This window comes from Culex quinquefasciatus, chromosome 3 (assembly GCF_015732765.1).
Source record: "Culex quinquefasciatus strain JHB chromosome 3, VPISU_Cqui_1.0_pri_paternal, whole genome shotgun sequence".
NCBI classification, from domain to species: Eukaryota; Metazoa; Arthropoda; class Insecta; order Diptera; family Culicidae; genus Culex; species Culex quinquefasciatus.
In genome coordinates, this window is record NC_051863.1 from 77,348,176 (window position 1) to 77,373,269 (window position 25,094).

General features: G+C 36.1%; 1 protein-coding gene across 1 annotated transcript in view; it reads left to right on the forward strand.

Annotated features, from left to right (window-relative positions):
• Positions 1–25,094, forward strand: part of LOC6037794 (cardioacceleratory peptide receptor) — a 113,977-nt gene that overhangs the window by 76,496 nt on the left and 12,387 nt on the right. The window contains exon 4 of the mRNA XM_038263954.1: positions 16,352–16,487. Coding sequence (XP_038119882.1) covers positions 16,352–16,487 — 136 coding nt within the window. The remainder of the gene's footprint in view (positions 1–16,351; positions 16,488–25,094) is intronic.

Sequence of the window (25,094 nt, forward strand, 5' to 3'; positions counted from 1 at the left end):
GTTCAGAATTTTTATTTTTACGGGATGACGAGATAGCGCTACAGTGACTTAAAAAAAACTTGTAGGTAACACCATTCTGAGCATGTTTGTTGAAAAGCACAAAGCTCTATCTTCAAACGGGAAGTTTCTAGAGCCATTTTTGTGATTAAGGTTAAGGTGTTTATGAAAAATGAGTTTTTTGAATATATCAACTAAGGCTTACGTTGTAGCAAGTTGGTGTCTTCTAGACATTTGTAAAGCTTATCAAAACACACACTTAGCTTTCAAGAGACGAGAACGAAAATCGGACCTTTTAAACGAAAGTTGTAGCCAAAATACGACGAAAAACGTGCCATAATGAAATGTGAATAACTTGAAAAGGTGGTGGAGTTTGATCTCGCTCTTGGAAGCATCTGAAAGTACACATTCTAGAGTACATTTGCTGAAAATATTTCGGAGGGTTTTTTGTTTAACTCATCTTAGATATAAAAAAACTTTTTTTTGTATATCTACTATGTAAAAAACATGCTAATTGGCTTGCTTTTGGAGTGATCTAATTTATAAGATGATTTTTCTGCTAACTTGTATCGTATATTGGTCATTCCAGGTCAACTGGGTACACTTATGGGCTTAAGGTGTTACATACATGTAGAAAATCAAAAAAAAAAATTACAGACTATTTGTTAAATCCACTCAAAGGATGATTATTAATCACCCCTGAAAGTTTCATGAAGATATTTCATGATTAAACTGAGTAAGAGACGATTCAAGCTCAAAATTTTGCCATGCGCAAGCGGGCTGTCAAACTTTGTTTACGGGTGCCACGATATCTCGAGATGGGAAGGACCAAATTGGCTAAAATTTGAGGTGAAGACTCTCAAGATGTATCCCGTGTGCATGACGAAGCCCAATTTTTAAAATTTGCTTTTTAAAAAAATACAAAAATCAAAAACTTTTGGTTTTTTTTCATGAAAAACACAAAAATATTTTTATCTTTTTTTAAATAAATGTTTTGAAAATCGGGCTTCGTCATGCACACGGAATCGGTTTAACGAGTCTTCACCAAAATTTTTAACCAATTTGGTCAAGACAGTGTTGAGATATCGTGGCACCCGTTTTTTTGAAATTGCTTACTTGAAATTGCTATATCTCGGCAATGGTGCAACCAAATGTCTTCAAATTTGATTTTTCAGAAGGTGAAAATGTATATTTTAATGCCCTGAAAAAAGAATTAAAAAAAGTTAAAGTGCGTGCACATACTAACCTCCGACTTTTTTGCCGATATACATGTATGTAACCCCTTAAATTTTGCAGATTTGGACCTAACTCGAAGATTTTTTTGTACAAAAACCATCTGAATTTAGGTTGAAGACTCTCTAAATTTTGACATTCACATGAAATGTTTTTAAAATTTCCCGGGAATTCTTGAGATCCTTAAAAAAATAGAATTACCTTAAGCAGCAGTCTGTGTTGCAAAATTGGGAACATGGAAGAGATTGAGCCAAAATTTGTTTTAAAGATTTTTTGTTAAACTTCAAAATCTTTTGCTTCAAGTTATTCTGTTTAAAGAATTTGAAACATGTTCAAAAATATTTACAAAATATTTCAAACATACAATATCATTATGACCGAGCCTGGTAGCCTATGGAATGTTAACATTTACCTTTATATGTAAACATTAAGTTAAGAAAAGCCACTGAATCCACCTTGTTTGCTTTTGGATAAATGCTACACTCAGATTTCTTTAAAAAATTGTGCACGGGTTAGGATTCGTCCCTGAATAATTCTAGTTTTAGCTTTCCCAGCCTCGATAGGCTAGTGGTTAGCATTTTTGCTTTCCTCTCCAAATTATGTGGGATCGAGCTCCGGCTCGACCGTATTTATTTTTTCACTCATATTCAGCGTTTCAAGTATTTCTGTTAATTTGAATTTTCAGTTGGGGGCACATGGGAATCAAACCCATAACCATTTTGTTTCCAAAGTTGATACCGTATCCAGTCAGTCCTGGCTGCTCCCTTAGTTTTACACCCAAAGGAAAAATTTATCTCAAAATGTGCAACAGTGGATTTGCTGCAGAAAATGTCACATTTTATAACATTTTTTGCAACAAGCCCGTAGATCATTTTGGCCCGCGTGTAAACATGCAACACTCCAAAGAGAAGAATATGTTGATGCTCTTTCACTTACATTTCATCAAGCGTCCATGGCGTGGTGGTAGCGTGTCGGATCAATAATCAAGAAGTTGGTGGTTCAATTCTCGTTCTGTTAAGGATTTTTTTGTGAAATACAACAATAAAGCCGTCGGTAATGTCGATGATTCCCGAGCATGGGTAAATAACAAGGGAAATGCGTAATAATACCTTTCTCTGGTATCAATATCAAATTTTGGTATTCCTGGACCCTTTAAAATTTGTCTTAAGGATTATGCAGGAGCAAAATGTGCTATCATACCAATTTAAGGTATTGTTTTGATATTGCAAAATTGCAGAATTTGTCAATGGTCGAACACCACATATTGGTATTCTTTTGGTATTACAGTGTTTTATCAAATTCCTCTGAAACTTTGGGAAAATTTTGACCAATTTTGACAAAATAATTAATTTTGCGCTAAAATGATGTCTCAAAGCGAATGCTTTCATTGAAAACCGGAAATTTCAAACTTGATTTTAAACATTTTTGATATACCCCCTACAGAAATGACTTGAAATTGTGGAAAATTTTCTAAGTCAGGATGGCACATTTTGGTATTATTTTGGTATTAAAATGTTTTATCAAATTCCTCTGAAACTATGGGAAAATTTTGACAAAATAATTAATTTTGCGCTTAAATGATGTCTCAAAGCGAATGCTTTCATTGAAAACCGGAAATTTCAAACTTGATTTTGAACATTTTTGATATACCCCCTAAAGAAATGACTTGACATTGTGGAAAAATTACTTAGTCAGGATGCCACATTTTGGTATTATTTTGGTATTGAAAGGTTTCATCAAATTCCTCTGAACCTATGGGATTTTTTTTTATAAATTTTGATGAGATAATTAATTTTGCGCTAAAATGACTCGAAACCCAAAAATGTTGAAGCTGATTTTAATTTTTTTTTATATACCCACCAAGATTTTTTTTTAAACGTTTAAATTTCTCTAAGTTGGGATAACCAAATACTTTGAAAAACGAGTTAATCGACAGATTATAGAATTTTGGTGAATTTCAATTCAGTTTCATTTTAATAATACTTATTTTTCAATCTTGTTATTTTTCAGAAGCTTCAAGAACTTCAAGCACAGGCCGTTCATCAATGATAAATGCATTCGGTGTGGTGAAGAATATCACTAATAACAACATGGAATCATCAGGTGAGTAGATTTAGCTGTTGCATATGAATAATTTCCGTTTTTTCACTAACTGCAACTGCTGCACTAAAAATGGTATGAAAATATCAAATTTTGGTATTACTTGTTCAAATACCAGCGACCATAATGTGCTCTTGGTTACCCAGTAATAGATGGTAAAATACCATGAAATCATACCAAAATCATGTATGTGAAAGACCACAGAAATACCAAAATATGATTTCCCAAGGGCGCGGGAATACCTAAAAATAAAACCATGGCAATACCAAGTTTTGGTATTCAAGCAATGTTCAAAAATCCAGAAGACCTCAACTTGGTATTGAAATGGTTTTATTTTGAGGTATTATTTTACCCTTGGAATAACATGGTTTGGTATTGTTGTGCCCTTCCACATACTAGACTTTGGTATGATTTCATGGTATTTTACCATCTATTACTGGGCAACCAAGGGCACATTTTGGTCCCTGTTATTTGCCCAAGTAATACCAAAATTTGGTATTCCCGTGTTATTTACCCCTGCTCGGGTTGTCGGTAACGGGCAAAAATGTCATACCCATATATCGCAAAAAAATACATGAGGACAGTTTACATGCAGATTCTGATATACTTTCATGCCGCCATGCATCACAAACATGCGACCGCCGTTTGGGTGTATTAAGGGGTTACATACATGAAAATCAGCAACCGGCAGCTATGTAGTGATAGAAGTTTAATAAACGGGTCCCTCTATATTTAACACTGATTTGACTAAATTTTGTTAAACTCGTTGAAATGATAGAGTTTATTAAAAAAAGATAAAATATTGTTATGTTATTCATATAAAAAATCTTCAGTTTTTGAGTTTTGAATTTTTTTAAATTTCAAAAACGGGCTTCGTCGGGCACATGGGACATGTCTTGAGAGTCTTCATCCCAGATTTCAGCAAATTAGATCCATCCAATCTCGAAATATCGTGGCACCGGTAAGTCAACTCAGTGTTTCACAGTTTGGCAGTTCGCATTGCGCATGGCAAAATTTCAAATTTAAATCGTCTGTAATCATGAAACTCTAATCATGAAATATCTTCACGAAACATGCAGGAGTAATTAGAAACCATCTTTTGATAAATTAATAAATTTTCTGTAATATGAAATTTTATGATTTTCTAAATCTGTGTAAGCCCATTAGTCAAATTATAACTTAATGTTGACCACCATTTCTAGCAATTGTTCTACCATCATCTAGGACTGTATTACAAACTGTCTGATCTGGATGTCATCCAAAGTGAACAGGATGCCAAATTCCGAAGTTGCAAAGTAGGTGTCAAGAAAATCTGATACCACCCACTTAACTGTTCGTCAAAGGAAAAACCCCCTTATTGAATCGTCAGTGTCTGTGTGTGTTTGTACTTGAGTATGGGCGTGTGTGGATGATAAACTGTCAAACCCGCGTGCTTTGTTCCGGAAACCCTCCCTCGGATTGTGACAACATCAAACGCTGTCGATGCCTCCTTCTCTTTGTGTGGGGGGCTTGTTTCCTTCCGGGCCACGTGGGACCTTTATTACGCAACCCCCGTAGCGGGTTGTTGCCTTTGTGTGGGTAGGTCAAGAAAGAGTGAGAAGGAAAGCTTTTTTTCTGTGATGAAAACATTCTTCCGGATTTATTTACTCGGCTAAGAGGTTTATATGCGGGAAAATAAAATCTTTCCAGAGTGTTTTTTTTTTCAGATTTTGGCATCAAAAAAATACACGGAAAGTTCAATAACTTTGCAAAGAAGCCTCACACTTCAATAAAAAAATTAAAGAATCTTGGAAATGAGTAATTTACAATCTGCTTTAAAAATTAAATAATTTTTAAAATAATGCAACTGATTCTTCCCGCAAAGACCATAATTTTGCGCTGCTCAACGAGCCAAGTGTTGGGGCTGGTTTTGATAAATTCCGGTCCGCGTGGGGAAGGTCACTCTTTTACAAGCCTTTTCCGTGACCGGGATTACTTAATATGGCCGTAAAGCGCCTTATTTGGGCGTCGCCGAGGGTACGAAAACATGTCACACGACACGATGACGATAATTTTTGCAGAGCCGTCTTGGTTGGCGAAGTGAAATGAATGGTTGTGGCATGAATCATCAGAGGATGGTACATTTTTTCGTTGTGTTCCAAATTGAATATCTACGACAAGTGGTTCTCATAAACTGGACAAAACAAGGATATTCAAGGATTTTTAATCGTTGATTGTGACTCAAAATCACATGTTTGATAACTTCGGTCAGAAATGTCATTTAATTCAGTAGTTAAGGTTTGCAATAATTTTTTAACATTTAAATTTTAGAATATTAGTGTAATGGTAATTTTTGAAAAAGCGTTACTTTAGATGTCAACGAATTGTACACCGAAATGATTCCAACCTGTCGAACAAGTTGACAAGTTTTTCAGCTTAGGGAAATAAACTACTCATAAAGGAGCTTTTTCGAGCGTTATTTTACTTTTCAAAAATCCTATTTTTTAAATCATAAGACCATTGTAAATATTCTTCAAAGTTAATGTCGAACCCCCCCCCTCAAAAGCTGAAAAATCAAGGGGAGGGGGGGGGGCAATTTTTTCAACAAACTTCAAAGTTTTGATGAGAATAGAAGTTTAAAAAAAATAATGAAATTTGAAATGCATTGTTTGTTCGACGTTGAAAATCAAATTTGCTTTTTTCAAACAATTTTGTGGTTATACAGGTTTAAAATTCATTTCAAAACATTTTTCATAACACTTTTAAAAGCATGGCATGTCATTTTAATTTTAAAAATAATATTTTATTTTAAACATAAACTTTCAATATAATTGCAACGGCTTATCTTTACAGAAATGAAAACGTCCGTCATACACTAAAGCTCAAAAGTTTGTACTTTTGGTCCTCTAAAACGTATAAAAAAGGGGGTAAAGATTGTCAAATTCAAGCATTTGAGATAAAAAATAATGTAAAAAATACATTATATTTCCATACATCTTTTTCTGAAGTGTCGTAATCAAAACCTATAACTTTGTCGAAGATACCAAACCGATCAGAAAATTCCTACTTATGATACGATACTAATTCTTCAAACAAACTTGAAAAATGAACAAAAAAAAGTTAATTGGAGTAATAGATTATTTTTAATTCGTCGATAAACACAATATCTAAAGACACTAATGCTCGGTGCCATTTCTAAGATTTAATCAACCGATACCAAAGTCTCACTTTTGGATTAAGAGTGTCGGACAACACGTGACCGTATCGGAATGACCAGCCAGATCCCCGGTGGACCGGCATTGCCGAGCGTCATAATTTAATTTCACATACGGCAAACAGCAGTAATTATGAAAAATTTAATAGCATAGCTTGTTCTCTCTCACACACACTTGATCAATTGCCTTCATTTTACGGCGTCGTGGCCGTCCAAGAATATGTTGAACGTCGTCGCTCTTCGTGGATGGTAAAGCGAGTGTGGTGAGTACACACTTCTTATTAGTAGTACAAGCTCCAACAGAGGCAAGACGATAATTTTATGTTTTATGCGATATGTTACACGTCTTCGGCTGCTTCGGAAAAGGAACACCAGAAGTGATCGGGCAAATTACTGATCGTGCCGAGATATAACTCCTCAGAGCCAGGGGGCGTTGTCTGTTTGCAAAATGGAGAGTAATTATGAGGGGAAATGCTATATGATTAGCTTTGCTACTTAGAGATTGTTTGGAATTGTGTTTATGAGTGATTCCATGGAAATTAACGTTTGATCCTGGGATAAAACATGGAAACATTTTTCAAGATATTTTAAATAACAAAAAATAACTATAACGTAATCATAAAAAATGCAAGCTAATCCTGATAATATGTTTTCATTCTCGTTATTTCACATGGAAAACCATGCACTCAAACAGTGCGAAGGCAAACAGTCTATTTGCGGTGAAAATTGTCTGTAAATTCAACTTGCTCATGTTTTTCGATATAAGTAACATGACTGCCAGCAAGTGGGCCACAATCCAGGACAACTTTGTCATCGGACACGACGTCGTTAGTCATCCCGCGCTACCGCGAACCGCAAGTGTCGTCGTCTTGCCATCGAGAAGCCCAAATACGAAACACGCGGTAGCCACCAGACTGCCACCCGACGACGACGAGTGGGTTCACATACGCGCAACATCACTTCCAGAGAGCCGATGATTAATTACACACATCTTCCACAAACGTCACTTGAGGTCCATAATTATGACCATCATTGGATCCCACGTCCACGTTGTCGGGTTATGTGTTTGTAACTCCGGTAGCATCCACCAGTAAAGTGGCTGCAAACGATTTATAAATTGCAACTGGTCTTTGCTGAGATCATCCTTCTTGTCGGATCGGACACGAACTCGGAGACAGGCGATGGTCCGTCACTTGAAGTGGGTCCTTTTTGAATTGTCTTCAACCAATGTCATAACTATATTTTTCAATTTACAACACGAATTAACACGAATTAAAAATAGGAAAAGAGCATGTGTGAATGAATTAGACAAATCTTAATTTTAAATGTATTTAATACTGTTGACAGATTTTGCGAATTTCCAAAATCGGGTAACAGCTTTTTGGAAGCTTATTCAAAATCATCAATATTTTTTTCCGATTTCAAACAACAATTTTGTCGATTTTGTAAGCATTCAGATCGAAATCGAGAAAAATGTTGACGATTCTGGAACAAACCAATGTTAACGATTGCAAAAACTAAGAGTTACCGGATATGCTTATAAGATTTCAATCCGTGTAGGGTTTGTTCAGTATAGCAAAACGTCATCATTGACGATATTGACGCTATCGAGCTAACTTGTCGCACGTCGCTTTTTGACGTTCTGAGAAAAATGCGTATGAATGTTTGACATTGATTGAACAAAAACGAGTGCACGCAATGTAAACAATAAAAACACGTTTTTTTTGGTTGAACATTCTGTATCAGTGCAAATTTTGAGCCAAATCGGTTAAGGTTAAGGGATAGCTTTTTATCGATGAAGTTCATATGGAGATAATCGTAAAAATGTATACAGAAAAGCATCGTTACACACAGAAAAAAATAATGTAATTTTGGAAGCTGTAATATTGGAAGGTTGAATATTACATCTTTTATGATGTAATTTTACCTCAATTTAGACTGAAAAAGTGACATTACACCAGAAAAGTGGTAAAATTACACATTTTCAGAGGTAAAATTACACCTTTTTTCTGACATAAAAGATGTACCCCTTCCCAGATGTAATATTACCATGATTTTTTTTTCTGTGCAGTATTTTTCTGCAAGGTATCGCGGGTCTCGTCCAATATTGTCCTAGTGTGAGATTTTTGTAGGAAATTTTAATTTCCTACAACTTTGTTGAAGGGTGCAAAACGATCCGAGTTGATCCTGATTTTTGATGATATTTTTAGTAAAAAGTATTTTCTTATATTCTTCTTTTGTGCCCCCTTTATACTTTCACAGAAAAAAATAATGTAAATTTGGAAGCTGTAATTTTGGAAGGTTGAATATTACCTCTTTTATGATGTAATTTTACCTCAATTTAGACTAAAAAAGTGACATTACACCAGAAAAGTGGTAAAATTACACATTTCTAGAGGTAAAATTACACCTTTTTCAGACATAAAAGATGTACCCCTTCCCAGATGTAATATTACCATAATTTTTTTTCTGTATTCAAGTATATAAGCCGATTTATTTTTGGCTTTCACGAATGATATCGTTTTCAGTGTTTTCCCGAACACTTTTCCAGAGTTTTTTTTTATTGAAAAAGTCCTATAACATGTGAAACACAACAGTTTATAGGACCTTCAAAAAAACTCTAGATTAGTTAGATCAAACGTTCAAAGGGTTTCACAGGTTTTAGAAAGCCTTTGGATCTTGTAATGGATAAATATATTTAGTAAGGAATGTCTAAAAGAACTATTCTAGAGTGTTTTTTTAAAAGGTTCTATTAACATACGGAAGAAAAAAAATAAAATGAATAATCAAGTTTGAATTGAGAAAAACCCGGAAAACTTTCTTTTTTTTAAATCAAACTCACAGTTAAATTAAAATGTCTAATTAACAAAAGCTTTGACCAAAATTTCAATGTTCAAAAGTTGTTAAAATTCTTTACAAATCCGTATTAGGCGTGAAATTCCCTACAAAAATTCCGGCCTGTTCAAAATCCGCAAAGAGGGTCAAAAATCCGTATGGTAAGGAAAAAATCCGTACAGTTGGTAGCCTTACTAATAACTCATCAGGATCAACTCGGATCTTCTTGCACCCTTCGACAAAGTTGTAGGAATAAAAAGTTTCCTACAAGAATCCCACACTTTTAGAATTTTGGGTGAGACCTGCGCCGCCTTCTGCCAAAATCCTAAAGCGATGTTTTTCCCCATACATTTTAACGATTTTCCCCATATAAATTTCAACGATAAAAAGCGACCCCTTAACCCCTTAACCTTAACCGTTTTGGGCCAAAATTTGCACAGTTACTTGTTATTGCCTAAAGAATGGATTCATCTCTTCAGATTTTCCAAAATTTTCAATTTTCTTGTCGACTCAAGGTACACTCAGATTCCGTTTTTTTTTATTATTTAAAATGCTTATAACAACGAAGTTGACTTTATAGCTGTCGGTCACCGTTGCTAGTGCCAACCACTAGTGTCTTCCTTTTATCTACAAGGACTTCGTCGCCCTGGGCTCCTAAGTGTATGAAAGTATGGCATGGAGCGACGGTGCCAAATATACATATTTACACAAAGAATTTTAGAGCACCCGCCGCGGGATTCGAACCGGCGACCTCTGGATTGTGAGTACAGTGCGCGGTCCGATTGACCCACACGGGCGGGCGCAAAATGCTTATCCCATACAAAAAAAATATCACTTTTAATGAGAAAACAAAAAAAAACAAGTTACCCGTTTGCTCAGAATTTGGTCCTGTTTAGATATGTTTATGTGAGAGTGGGACTAAGAGGTCTAATAAGGAAGTTTATTTTTGAGTTATTGAAATGAGATGAAATGAGATAAGGGGTCGTGCATAAACCACGTGGTCTCCTTAGGGGGAGGGGTCCGAAATCCGACCGAAAAAAACCATGAAAAGCCATGGGGGGGAGGAGGGGGGTCGACGGCTGACCACGTGGCTTTTAAAAAAAATCTCTTCTTTAAAAAAAAAAAACAAAAAATATGCGCTTTGAATTTACTTATATGCATACATTTTTTGTTACACTTCAAAACCATACAATTATTGTGTTTAAAATTATTACTTATATTTCAATGTCATAATATTTCCAATTGAATATTGAATTATGTATATATCAATACTTTGAGCCTGTAATTGAATGTACACTTTTTAATACTCATGTAACTACGTTTTGCAAAAGTTTAAAAGCTGTTAAAAAATAAAGAGACAGTATTCAAAGTTAATATACCCTAAAAAATGCGTACCAAAATGCAAACACAATTTCATTTTTTTGTTGATGGTATCAAGTAGCTAAAAATGTGCTTGCAAATTTTCATTGAAAGTAGATGTAGTCTTCGATAGTTTTATTTTGGAACAACTTAAAAAATAAATATTGCTGACCATTTTATAAGATTTTCGTAACAAGGCAAAAAACTAAATATGTATTATAAATGAAGTGTCTAAAAATGATTCTCTGCGAAAAAAAATCAAAATCTCAGATCTTAGCTAATTACCGTAGCTGGTCCTATGAGTGATCGAAGAATCTTAATCGAAAGATTTCCTTTTGAAACTTAAAACAAACTCAAGATATCTTGTATCTCCTCTCTCATGCAATATTTTTTTAAGTTCAAAGAAACTAAAAACCCCAATTTCAGGATTATCGCGCAAAATTTCAGTTTCACTACCTCATTAGCAAGTGAAACGTCTAACATTAAAAAACAACCAGTAACGAAAAAACGAATGATACATACTTTAAGATTCACCAAAAAATTTGATGAATATTTTGATATAAAATATATTCCTTTTTTCATGGGTTACACAATTCGGATTGTTATATTACATAACATTTCATAAAATACACGTTTACTATCCATCGTCAAAGTTGTAGGTATTTTTTTATGTTAATAGGGACCATCTAATGAGCCAAAGAGAAACATGGGCAAACATTTTAGATTTTTAGAGAAAAAAAAACGAGCTTCAAGCAAACATTGTTTTTGTTTCTCAATTAATTTGAAGATAAAAAAATAGGGGCCAAAGGTGCCCTTTCCTAAAATATTAGTTTTTCTTTAAGCTGAGAAAATATACTATACCCTCAACTTCATATTTGAGATAAAACCACTCAAATATATAGACACATTGAAATAATTTAAGTTTTAAAGAGTCACTTAATTTTCAAATGCCGATATCAATTTGTGAAATAAATTTCAATACAATGCCGTCAAGATCAACATAAATAAAATTCATTAAAAAAGATGGAACGGTACTTTCAACTCGCTGGTTCTCGGGCCATTTTTTGAGTGAATTATAAGGATGTCTAGATGATCCTTAAACTTTGCAGAACTCGATATGATCAAATCTGTAATTTATGCGATCAAAAACGTCGTTCCAACTTTTGTTTGCTCTAATAAAAAAAATCGCCCGAAAATCCGCGGAGACAAGCCCGAAAACCTGTGAGTTGAAGTTACCGTTCCAACGTTTTAGGGAGGCTTTGGCATCCGTGGGACATGCGTTGGGCGTCCCAGTGTTAATAATTTCAAAGATATTGAAAAGATTGAAAAATTAACTTATTTTTTTTTGTATTTATTTTGAGGTAATATCTCAGCAACCAAAAGTTGGATCAAAAATCTTAAATCGTAGATAATTGCCTATTTAAACAACTGAAAAAAATGTAAAATAATAAATAAATTTTAGCTTAATCTTTTTTAAATTTATCCAAACACGTAGTCGATAGCAAAATCAATTTAAAGTAAGAGTAAGACTTAAACAATTTGGATGTCCATGACTAAAAGAATGATTTTTAGCGCGTTGTCTACAAATTTTCCAAAGACACGAAATCGATTTTCGAGCAATTCTATACAAAATCGGTCTTTATTCTTAAATTTTAATTTTTTGTTTTTTTTTTAATCCGTCTGAAACCTATTTTGGTGCCCAAGCCATTTTGCATCATTAGTTTGTCCATATAGTTTTCCATACAAATTTGGCAGCAATGAATATTAAAAAAAATTGTATCTTTTTTAAGAAATTTTTGATCGATTTGGTGTCTTCGGCAAAGTTGTAGGTATGGATAAGGACTACACTGAAAAAAATGGTAAATGGAAATTTACTTTGCTGATTTTTAATTTCACTTTTTGTCACTAAAACATGATTTGCAAAAAAACACTATTTTTATTTTTTTTAAATTTTGCCAACATTTCAGAAATTTTTTAAAATTAGTTGCAGTTATTAATTAAAAAAAAATATTTTTGAAATGCTGAGAAAATTCTTTGTTGCCTTGTTGCTAAGATATTGCCATGCAAAGATTTTAAAACAGAAAAATGGATGTTTACTACTCAAACAACCCATAATTTTCTTCTGTCGATATCTCAGCAACTAATGGTGCGATTTTCAATGTTTATGAATAAAACTTTCGTGAAATTTTCCGATCTTTTCGAAATCAATATTTTCAAAAAAATAACACTAACATTTCAAAAGGTCGTAATATTGAATGTTTGTCCATGTCTCTGATTCTTGTATGGAGAAAAAAATTAAACAGCTCGACTTTTTTGGACACACTGAATCATTGGAATCAATCATGCTTAATTAAAAAGAAAAGTTGCTTTAGTTTGGATTTTTATGAATGTTTGGAATAAAATAAATATTAACTAGGAGCTTTCATAACTAGATATTTTCCTTAAAATTAAATGAAATTATTTTTCCTGAAACAAAACTTTTCTATTTAATTAATTTCGATTTTAAGAAAATATTTTAAAGCGCATTTAAATTAAATCATGAATGCTGTTTATATATCAAAATAGCTTTAATTCTTAAAGCACATTTATTCTGGATGCAATTAATTGCACTGCAATTCCATAATTTTGAATACATATGTTTTACTAAGTTGCTTGTTTTGTTGAGAGTATTTTTTACTTTCTGTACCATTTCAATAAATTGTTATACTGTTATTATTTACCTTAAACTTTGTGATATCATACTTTTTTCACACTTTTAAGTGAATTTCAGTTTTTTTTATATATTATTAAATTGGTTTTAATGGTGTTGTTTTCTGTTTGACCCAATGTCACCCTCTCTAAAGGGTGAGTTTGAGTTAATTTTAAAACGATTGGAATTTATGAACGGTGTGATTATACTAGCCATATTCTGGGAAAATGTTGGTAAATTCGGGAGCATTCCCCAACAAAATTTATTTCGATATAATTTGAAATGTTTTTATTGTATTAAAATAACAACAGTCATATCGTTTTTTGACCAAAAGTCACCACCACTGACGGTAGGGTAGAGTAGTCATCAATGAGACACGGGGAACAATGATAAAATGGCTCTCACAAGTCGTAGCTTCAACCAATCAGGCTCATATTTGGGAGAAAGGTGTGTCTACTGGATACACATCTGCCATAATAGTGGCTTTGGTTATGGACGCTCCCTTGAAAAGTTATTCATAAATGTTTGATTCTGGGGTGTAAAAGTAAATAATGGACAAAAAATACTGTTTCGCTTGTAGGCTGCCATTAACACCAAAACTAATATTTCTTCAAATTTGTTTCGACGTTCCATAGGGATTGAGTTGGGCTACAATGTCCTTTCATTAGGTTTGGCAAAAATTTAGAATATACCAAGAATCCAGGGCTGTCTCATTGTTCCCCACTCATTTCAGCCCATGGGTAACAATGAGACACTTTGATTTATCTTCAATAAACTTTTCAAAATCGATGGAAATCTTTCAAAACATGAATTAAATGTGATTTTTTGCATATTTATAGAGCTTTAACTTCATTTAACCAAAAATACAAAGTTATTTCGTATAAATATATGGATTTTAAAAAAATTAAATACTTTTTAGTATAACTTTTGTTACTTAAAGTTTCATGTTGGCAAAATTGCTCTAAAATGTTCAAGGCAAGTCACCTGCAATGGAACAATACAAAAACATGATGTTTTTCTAGAAAAAATGTTGATTTTCGTAGCGTGTCTTATTGTTCCCCAGCTGTCTCATTGTTCCTGCCAAGTGCGTCTACAATGAGACAGTTGAATAACTCTGGCTGTAGATGTCGGATCGATCTCATATTTTGGTCAATGTTAGAACACATTAAAAGAAAGTAAATGCAATATAAAGCTCATTTAAACATGCTGATGAAAAAAATACAAAAATCTTTGAATGGTGAAAACCAAAAGTGTCTCATTGATGACTACCCTACCCTACATCATTTGTGGATAAACATTTTTGAAATCTATAATTATTTAGTTTTTTTTTTTTAAGATTTTTCACCTGGGAGGAAAAAGCTACGTGGCCATATAGGGGGCGGGGGGTTTGACGTGAAACCACGAAAAACCATGAGGGGAGAGGGGGGGGTCAAAATTTCTCCAAAAAAAGGCCACGTGGTTTATGCACGACCCCTAAGCTAAAACATGATTTTTCAATATGATTGCATTTGCATTGTGATTATTTTTTGTAAAATTATTGATGCAAAATATTAACCCTCAACAACCCAACCCCGCCATTAGACGGGCTTCGATCTAAAAAAATCGGCAAAGATTCATTTTCCAACCAATTTTTAAAGATGTCATTTTTTAAGGGTCAACTTTGGCTGTGTTTTTTACTAACATTTCCAATATTTCAATCAGAAAGAAGCATGCAGTAATTTTTGTAGTGTCCCAGACTATGCCTCTACGCATTTTTTTACAATTTAAATGATCATGGTGCCATTCTATAACAGAAAATGTGAAAAACATGCAAATTGAAAAATTTACTGTTACAAGCATGACAAAAAAAGATTGGCAAAATGTAACGTTAGGAGGTGGTAGAATACGCCAAATACTACCATAAACAAACATAAATGCAAATTAAAACCTTAAAATAAAACAAGAAAAGCATAAAACAAGAGAAGTAAAGTTTTTTGTTCAACAAAAGTTGCTCAACCTCCAAAACACGGGAAAAATAGAAAAAATAGAAAAAATGGGCAGTAGAGGGTTAAGAGGTGCAACCTATAAAAACGGTGCCATATAATTAACACATAACCTCGCACGCTCGAAAAAAGTGGAAATTTGTATAAAAATTCCACCTATTTCTCGAGCTAGGGTGTTTAGGTGTTAAAAATCTTCTTGAAATATGCTTACACAATTTCTCCCCCCTTTGAAAGGATCAACTTTAAACGTATCCAAAATCAGCTGTCAGCATGTACGAACCAAGAAAGTTTCTTCTAACCAAGCACAAATCCCATTGTGAACGTAGTTTAAGGGAGCTCCCTTTTTCGAATGTGAACCTCGCCAAATTGCTCGTAATCTGTTTACGTTCCGATCGTTTCCAAAGCGGAAATTTGCTCAATTCGTGCTGAGCTTCTAGCTCTGCTACTTTTGTGAAACTTTGTTCAAGTGCTGCCGGCTCGTTTCCATTGCACTGGCAACACTGCCACCAACTGCCATGATGAAATGGTAGGGAAATAATCGACTGTATGCTTTTGTGTATGTGTGTGTGCCGCGGAGCTAGAATATATATTAAATTTGGCTCGACTCGGTTTCCATCGTTATGAACTGGCTTTTCACAAGAATTTACTTTACTTTTCTGGTCTGGTCCTTAATCGGGCTTTAAGAGCACTCTAGCATGAAGCTTTTTAACCTTGAGAGGGAAATATGAAAATTTGGTGCCATATTTTCATGAACAGACTGTTAACCCTCTTTTTTATTGAATAGGAAACTTTTGCACACATTCAAGCACCTGAGGCTTTTTGAAACTAAATTAAATTATAAAAAAACTCCAAGGTTGCCAGTCCTCGTAAATTTTCAGCCAAAATAATCCCATTCCAATTAAAAATGGATGCTCATTATCGCAAACTTTCCGCTCATTCGCACGCTCTCATTTTTATTTGCAGACTGAACAATTTGCAGTATTATGGGCCCTGTTCACCGTGATAGTCCTTGGCAATTCAGCCGTGCTGGTCACGCTGCTGCTCAACAAGAACCGAAAATCGCGAATGAACTTTTTCATCAAGCAGCTCGCCATAGCTGGTAAGTATCATCGTCGAATGAAAGCTTGGGGGTGTGTGGGGAAGAAAAGTGGCTTTTGGGAGGGTTGTTGAAAGCTTGGGAAAAAACTTGAGGGAGTTTTCAAGGTATAATAATGTGAGAGAAAAGTTTTTCGACAAAATAACGTTGTATTACTTTTGTTGTTTTTAAATGTAGAGTTATTTATGAATACCCCTTTTCGTATGATTCATTTTGATACATAGAATAATTGTACAAATTGCTACTGAGACATTGATGCTAAAAAATCTAATTTAATCAAGATGTTCGCACAGGAGATAGCTTACGACCTGAGGGTTGTGCGAGCAATAAAAGTAATGTAAAGTAAGTAGGATGTTCATCAATCATAACTTCCATTGTTTTTAAGAGGCGAACTCAAGGTGTGACCAGAGGTCACATTTTCTAATGTCGATATCTCAGCAACTTATGGTGCGATTTTCAATGTTAAAACATGAAACATTTGTGAAATTTTCCGATCTATTCGGAAACAATTTATTTTAAATTGTTATAATCGAGACTAACATTTCAAAAGGGCGTAATATTGAATGTGTGGCTCTATTGAAACGTTCGTCTTGATCCAAAAAAATTAAAAGTATTGTTTTGAAAAGATCGGAAAATTTCACAAATGTTTCATGTTGTAACATTGAAAATCGAACTACTAGTTGTTGAGATATCGACATAAGAGAATAATGGGTTGTTTTGGTGAGACTTAGAAAACTTCAATTTTCGTGTTTTTTTTTTCTTTAAGCCGCTGTATCTCAGCAACCCGAGGTGCAATCTTCAAAGTCTCTTGTACAATTTTATAGCAAATTTTCTAAACTTTTCAAAAAACTGTTTTTGAAACTCATGGTTACTATTTGTAAAAATCGAAAAACCGTAAATATTTTGTTAAAATCAAACTTTTTGTGACTATATATTGAAAGCGGGACCCTATATCAAAAAATCTGAAGAGAAGTTTATTCAACCGATTCCAAATTCAATATTTCATTTAAAAATTAAAACAAATTTGTTTTTGCATAAAATTTTGATTTTTTCCAAAAATCACTATTTTATCAAAAAATCATAACTCGGCGGCAGTTTTTTTCACCATGTTTCTCTATGGCTCAAAATTTGCGGGTTTTTGTCCCCTAAAACATATCAAAAAATCTCGAAAATCAAAAAATATGTATTGGGAAATTGAGTTTTTGTGAAAAAATAGTTGATAAAAAAATCTGCATTTTTTTCCGTGTACCTATTTTTTTCTCAAAAGTCCTCAACAATACCTACAATTTTGCTGAAGACACCAAATTGATCAGAAAATTCACTCAAAAGTTACAGCTGTTTGAATATTTACGTACCATTTTTGGAACGAACGAAGTTGACTTGCCACCATTGCTAGTACTAACCACTAGTGTCTTCCTTTTAACTACAAGGACTTCACCGCCCTGGGCTCCTAAGTGTTTGAGTACGGCACGGAGCGACGGCGCCGGATACCCATATTTACACTTAGAATTTTGAGAGCGCCCGCCGCGGGATTCGAACCAGCAACCTCTGGATTGAAAGTCCAGTGCGCGGTCCGATTGATCCACACGGGCGGGACTGTATGGACAGCAGCCAAAATTGTATGGAGACTTGTATGGGGGAACCAATGACACAAAAGGTGCAGGTGGTTATGTTCTACATGACCAATATGACAAAGAACTTTGTACAAAACTTCTAAAAAATTATTCTGTTACATTTTATTTTAAAATCATTGCCCATTTATTTAATCCTGAATAATTTATTCTAATTAAATGTTTCCAATCTTTGGCACCTCTGTGGAAATAAATTGCCAAAACACGAAAATATTGCCAAAACAAGTATGGTTCGGAAAATGCCTCGGAACCGGCCACTCTAGGTTGTGGTCACCACAATCAAAATGGTTATTTTCATGTCCAGTATCAAAACCATGAATTTTGATACCCATATTGCCCCAAGTCGGATGGTTCGATTAATGTCCTCCCGGTAGAACCTTCCTTGGACACTGGCCACTCCGGTGTGGCCAATCCGGTCAAAATGGCCATTTTCATTACCAGTTTCAAAACCATGAATTTTGATACCCATATTGCCCTAAGTAGTATGGTTCGATTACTCTGGTTCGATTAATGTCCCCACGGTAGAACCTTTCCCAGGGCACTGGCCACTCCGGGTGTGGCCAATCCGGTCGAAATTGCCATTTTAATTACCAGTTTCAAAACCATGAATGTTGATACCCATATTGCCCCAAGTCGTATGGTTCGGTAAATGTCCCCGGAAGAACCTTCCCCAGGGCCATGGCCACTCCGGTGTGGCCAATGTTCTACAATGTGGTCCCAACCCCATTGCCCCAAATTATTCTGGTTTTCCGGTGACCTTCCTAACAATCTTCATTAGAACAAAATCCCTCCCAATTTGGTGCACATGCTGTGTCGTTCAATGTGTGCGTGTGTGTGCAGCAATAAAATTACTACCGTCGATCCGTCTTTGACGAAACCGATAGGCACTGAAATTTTCTGAGGCTAAGTGCTAGCTTATATAGTTCGGATGAAATGTGGCAACAGTGATGCCAAACTCTCGCGTGAGAGTTTCGCGAAAGCAGGAGAGGAAGCAAAATTTGCACCATGTTGCCACATTTCATGCGAACTATATAAGCTAGCACTTAGCCTCAGAAAATTTCAGTGCCTATCGAAGTTTCGTCAAAGACGGATCGACGGTAGTAATTTTATTGCTCACACACGCACACATTGAACGACACAGTGTGGGAGGGATTTTGTTCTAATGAAAATTGTTAGGAAGGTCACCGGAAAACCAGAATAATTTGGGGCAATGGGGTTGGGACCACATTGGTAGAACATTGGCCACACCCGGAGTGGCCATGGCCCTGGGGAAGGTTCTTCTGAGGGGACATTTATCGAACCATACGACTTGGGGCAATATGAGTATCAAAATTCATGGTTTTTGAAACTGGTAATGAAAATGGCCATTTTGACCGGATTGGCCACACCCAGAGTGTCCAGTGCCCTGGAGAAGGTTCTACCGGGAGACATTAATCGAACCATACAACTTAAGCCGGGACCGTGGTGTAGAGGTAAGCGTGATTGCCTCTCACCCAGTCGGCCTGGGTTCGATCCCAGACGGTCCCGGTGACATTTTTCGAGACGAGATTTGTCTGATCACGCCTTCCGTCGGACGGGAAGTAAATGTTGGCCCCGGACTAACCTAAAAAGGTTAGGTCGTTAGCTCAGTCCAGGTGTAGGAGTCTTCTCCCTGGGTCCTGCCTCGGTGGAGTCGCTGGCAGGCAGTTGGACTCACAATCCAAAGGTCGTCAGTTCGAATCCGGGGTGGATGGAAGTTTAGGTGTAAAAAGAGGTTTGCAATTGCCTCAACAATCAAGCCTTCGAACACTTAGTTTCGAGTAGGAAACTCGTAATCGAGAACGCCAAGGCAAAGCTGTAGATCGAATAATTTGATTTGATTTTGATTTTTTTTTGACAACTTGGGGCAATATGGGTATCAAAATTCATATTGGTTTTGAAACTGGCAATCAAAATGTCCCGCCCATGTGGATCAATCGGACCGCGCACTGGACCCACAATCCAGAGGTTGCTGGTTCGAATCCCGCGGCGGGCGCTTTAAAATTCTAAGTGTAAATATGGGTATCCGGCGCCGTCTCTCCGTGCCGTACTCAAACACTTAGGAGCCCAGGGCGGCGAAGTCCTTGTAGTTAAAAGGAAGACACTAGTGGTTGGTACTAGCAATGGTGGCCGACAGCTATAAAGTCAACTTCGTTTTTTTTCAATTAAAATGGCCATTTTGACCGGATTGGCCACACCCAGAGTGGCCATTGCCCTGGGCAAGGTTCTTCCGGGGGACATTTACCGAACTATACGACTTGGGGTAATATGGGTATCAAAATTGCCCCAAGTCGTATGGTTCGATTAATGTCCCCCCAGTAGAACCTTCCCCAGTGCACTGGCCACTCCGGGTGTGGCCAATCCGTTCAAAATGTCCATTTCCATTACCAGTTTAAAAAAACATGAATTTTGATACCCATATTGCCCCAAGTCGTATGGTTCGGTAAATGTCCCCCCGGAAGAACCTTCCCCAGGGCACTGGCCACTCCGGGTGTGGCCAATTTTCTACCAATGTGGTCCCAACCCCATTGCCCCAAATCATTCTGGTTTTCCGGTGACCTTCCTAACAATCTTCATTAGAACAGAATTTCTCCCAATTTGGTGTACAAACTGTGTCTTCCAATGTGTGCGTGTGTGTGTATGAGCAATACAATTACCACCGTGGATCCGTCTTCGATGAAACCACGGTTGGCACTGAAATTTTCTGAGGCTAAGTGCTAGCTTATATAGTTCGCATGAAATGTGGCAACAGTGATGCCAAACTCTCGCGTGAGAGTTTCGCGAAAGCAGGAGAGGAAGCAAAATTTGCACCATGTTGCCACATTTCATGCGAACTATATAAGCTAGCACTTAGCCTCAGAAAATTTCAGTGCCAACCGTGGTTTCATCGAAGACGGATCCACGGTGGTGTATTGCTCACACACGCACACATTAGAAGACACAGTTTGTACACCAACTTGGAAGGAATTCTGTGTTAATGAAGATTGTAAGGATGGTCACCGGAAAACTAGAATGATTTGAGGCAATGGGGTTGGGACCACATTTATAGGATATTGGCCAAACTCGGAGTGGCCAGTGCCCTGGGAAAGGTTCTTCCGAGGGGACATTAATCGAATCATACGACTTGGGGCAATATATGTATCAAAATTCATGGTTTTTGAACTGGTAATGAAAATGGCCATTTCGACCAGATTGGCCACACCCGGAGTGGCCAGTGCCCTGGGAAAGGTTCTTCCGAGGGGACATTAATCGAATCATACTACTTAGGGCAATATGGGTATCAATAATCATGGTTTTTGAAACTGGTAATGAAAATGGCAATTTTGACTGGATTGGCCACACCCGGAGTCGCCAGTGCCCTGGGAAAGGTTCTACCAGGGGGACATTAATCGAACCATACGACTTGGGGCAATTTTGATACCCATATTGCCCTAAGTAGTATGGTTCGATTAATGTCCCCCCGGTAGAACCTTTCCCAGGGCACTACTCCGGTGTGGTCAATCCGGTCAAAATGGCCAGTGAATGATACCCATATTGCCCAAGTCGTATGGTTCGGTAAATGTCCCCGGAATTCCCAGGGCCATGGCCACTCCGGGTGTGGCCAATGTTCTACCAATGTGGTCCCAACCCCATTGCCCCAAATCATTCTAGTTTTCCGGTCACCTTCCTTACAATCTTCATTAGAACAGAATTCCTCCCAATTTGGTACACATACTGTGTCGTTCAATGTGTGCGTGTGTGTGAGCAATAAAATTACCACCGTGGATCCGTCTTTGACGAAACCGCGATAGGCACTGAAATTTTCTGAGGCTAAGTGCTAGCTTATATAGTTCGCATGAAATGTGGCAACAGTGGTTCCAAACTCTCGCGTGAGTTTTTGCGAAAGCAGGAGAGGAAGCAACATTTGCTACGTGCTTTCAGCCAATCAGCAGCCGGGATTTTTCTTGCATTCATTTTTTTTTTAAGTACTTTAACAAAGTTTTATCAACTTTGTGAGGTAGTCAACTTGTACTTTAAGACTTTCCCTTTCGTTTGGTATGTAAAACATAAAGATTGTTTGAATGGGGGGGAAGATATAAGCATTTGAAAAACGACAGAAAATCGTTACACTTTCGCTTTGCGAAATTTTGGATTGACACCCGTAGACAGTGCCCTTAGGACAAAGTTCTTTGTCAAAATAGCTTCTTTGGTCGTAGGAAAGGCCCCCACAAAGTTTGAGCCAAATAAAAAAAATCCATTTCCAGTTTTGGCAGAGAATTGCTCACAATACAATGAAAAGTCGATTTGCAAAAAAAAAAATAAAAAAAAAACAAATTGCAAGCTGTGGATTCAACACATGAAAAAATGTTTGAAATTGCATTTCACACCAGTTCAGTTATTATTCAATCATATGTTTCCAAAATATCTAAGTACTGTCGAAAAAATGTTCCTACATTGGAATTTCACAACAACTTACACGATTTTTTGAACAGGCTCAAACATACCAAATATGTTTATTGATGCAGGAAAATCCATTTTAAATTGTTTTTGGTTGAAGTTAATGCTATATCCATTAAAGTTGTGAAGTTTTTTATTTTAATATGGATCTTTTCGTGGCACACCACCTCCACATCAACTTTTTCTGATCATGTTCAAATTTGGAGGAACTCATAAATTCGATATCTCAAAAGATTTTAATTTGGCCAACAATGAAAAAGATGATTCTTTTGTAAAACTGCACAGAAAAAAAATTCATGGTAATATTACATTTGGAAAGGGGTACATCTTTTATGTCAGAAAAATGTGTTATTTTACCTCTGAAAATGTGTAATTTTACCACTATCCTGGTGTAATATCGCATTTTCAGTCTCAATTGAGGTAAAATTACATCATAATAGAGGTAATATTCAACCTTCTAAAATTACACCTTCCAAATTTACACTTTTTTTTTTGCTGTGTGTTTTGGAACACGATGGTGACGTTTAATTTAAAAGTTTATCGCATGTGTATTGTAAAAATAGCTTGTACAATTTACGATTGCGCGAAGTGCACAAAAGTTTGGTTCCAATCATAATTCTGATGACGCCGTTCCTTAATGGAGTTGTGTTATATCATTTCCAAGATATGGCCATCTGAAACAGAAGTTTTTTGATTATTTTTTTTTTTCAAAAATTGCAAAGATTTGGGGTAGTGCAAATCGAAAGAATGGTCCAATTTTGCAGTAATGTGGAACTCTTGCATGTCATCATTCAAATTGCTGCTGAGGGGTCATCAATAAACCACGTGATATTTTTTTTATTATTTCAGGCCATATTTTTACTTAAATTTTGGCGATAGTCTACTAATCGGGCATAAAAAATATATAAAATCACAAAAAACTATAATCCCAATCATCAAACTTCAACGCTACATCCCCTTTAAGAAACCATCTGCGGTTGGATGGCCGAGAAATTGAATACAAAATAGGTCAAACATGGATGATTGGAAAAGTTCGTCACATCCCCCAATCGCAATCTTTCCACCCTAAAGCGTTTCCCTCAACTTTTCCGGGAAGATGTTTTCCTCTTTTCTTCCTGTGTTCCCTTACAATCCAGCAGGACAGAATTCGCCGCGTAAAAACAATAATCGCTTATTTCGTCAAACGAGCACGACCGATGAATACAAATGACGCACTCAATGTGGCATTAGGGGCGAGGGGGGAGGGAGATTCAACTGCATTTACTGTCCGTCATCTGGGATGGATCCCGCAGGATGAAGAGCTGGCAAAGTGCGTGAAAATAGGACATCAGCTGGAATGCTTCCTGTATTGTGTCTTGGGGTGTTTTTGCCTAGCTTTCAAACGATGAAAAGTCGTACTTTTTTTTGCGGGAGTCTGTTGTACAGGATCGGGTGCAAAAACACTTGCTTTTCAATATTTTGCACAGTTTGTAAAACTATCGGGAAATTGTGGTCAAAAGTGAACAGAAATATGGAGAATTAATTTGAGAATTTGTGGCTTTGTAGATTTAAAGGTTTGCAGGTTTATATGGGGAGGTTTAATAATGAATTCAAATTTCAGGCTTTATACATTTATAAATTGAAAGATATTTTAATGCTTAGCCCAGTCCAAAAAAATCTCCTATCAAAGGAATCAGCTCTATAGTGACATGGGATCGTGTCATTTTGTGCTCTATGGCTAGCAAAAAAGTGAAATGCATTCTGCACCATGTCCAGAACATAGCACGTGTGCCACCGAACAATGTGTGGCTTGAATGGAATTTTTTTAGGGCAATTTGGTGGTCAAATGACTTTTCCTCCAGTTGAGTGAAAGGCATTTCAATTTGAAAGCTTGTAAAGCACATCGTTTTTCTACAGTTGCAAAAATTGCCAGGATATAAAGCAGGGACTGAACCAATTCACGAAGACTGCAAAAAAAAGTCATCTAATTCTTTAGTGTTTTTAAAAAGCATTTGGATCATAGTGAAAAGTTAAAACTCAGCCTTAAGCTTAAGCCAAGCTTGTAAAGTTGTTGTTTCAAATCATTCGATTCGTACTTATGTATGAACCAAAAAAAATCCTGCAGATAGAACTTAATTTGTAATTCTTGTCAAGTATAAACCAACTGACACCCAACTGCTGGATCATAACAGCGATAGCAATAAATTCTAGTACCACCAAAGCTACAAATCAAACATGATTACTGACCAAACTGGACGATAGTGCTTCCTTTGGAATGCACTTTGCCAAGAAACAACAAATAAAATCCGTAAAAAGCGCAGGAAATCTTCGCCATCACGAGCAGACCAATAAACGGGGTTGGCTTTGCAGACGAAAACAAAAACAAAAGAAATATTTCAAACGAACGATGACAAGAAATCGCTAAAGCTTCCTCCTACGTCGTCGATGGTCGTACCCAATCAAAATGCAATGACTTGTCGCAAAAAAAAAAAACAAAAACGCAATGGCAGAACAATTTAAACGGCAACTGCTTGTTGAATCGAAC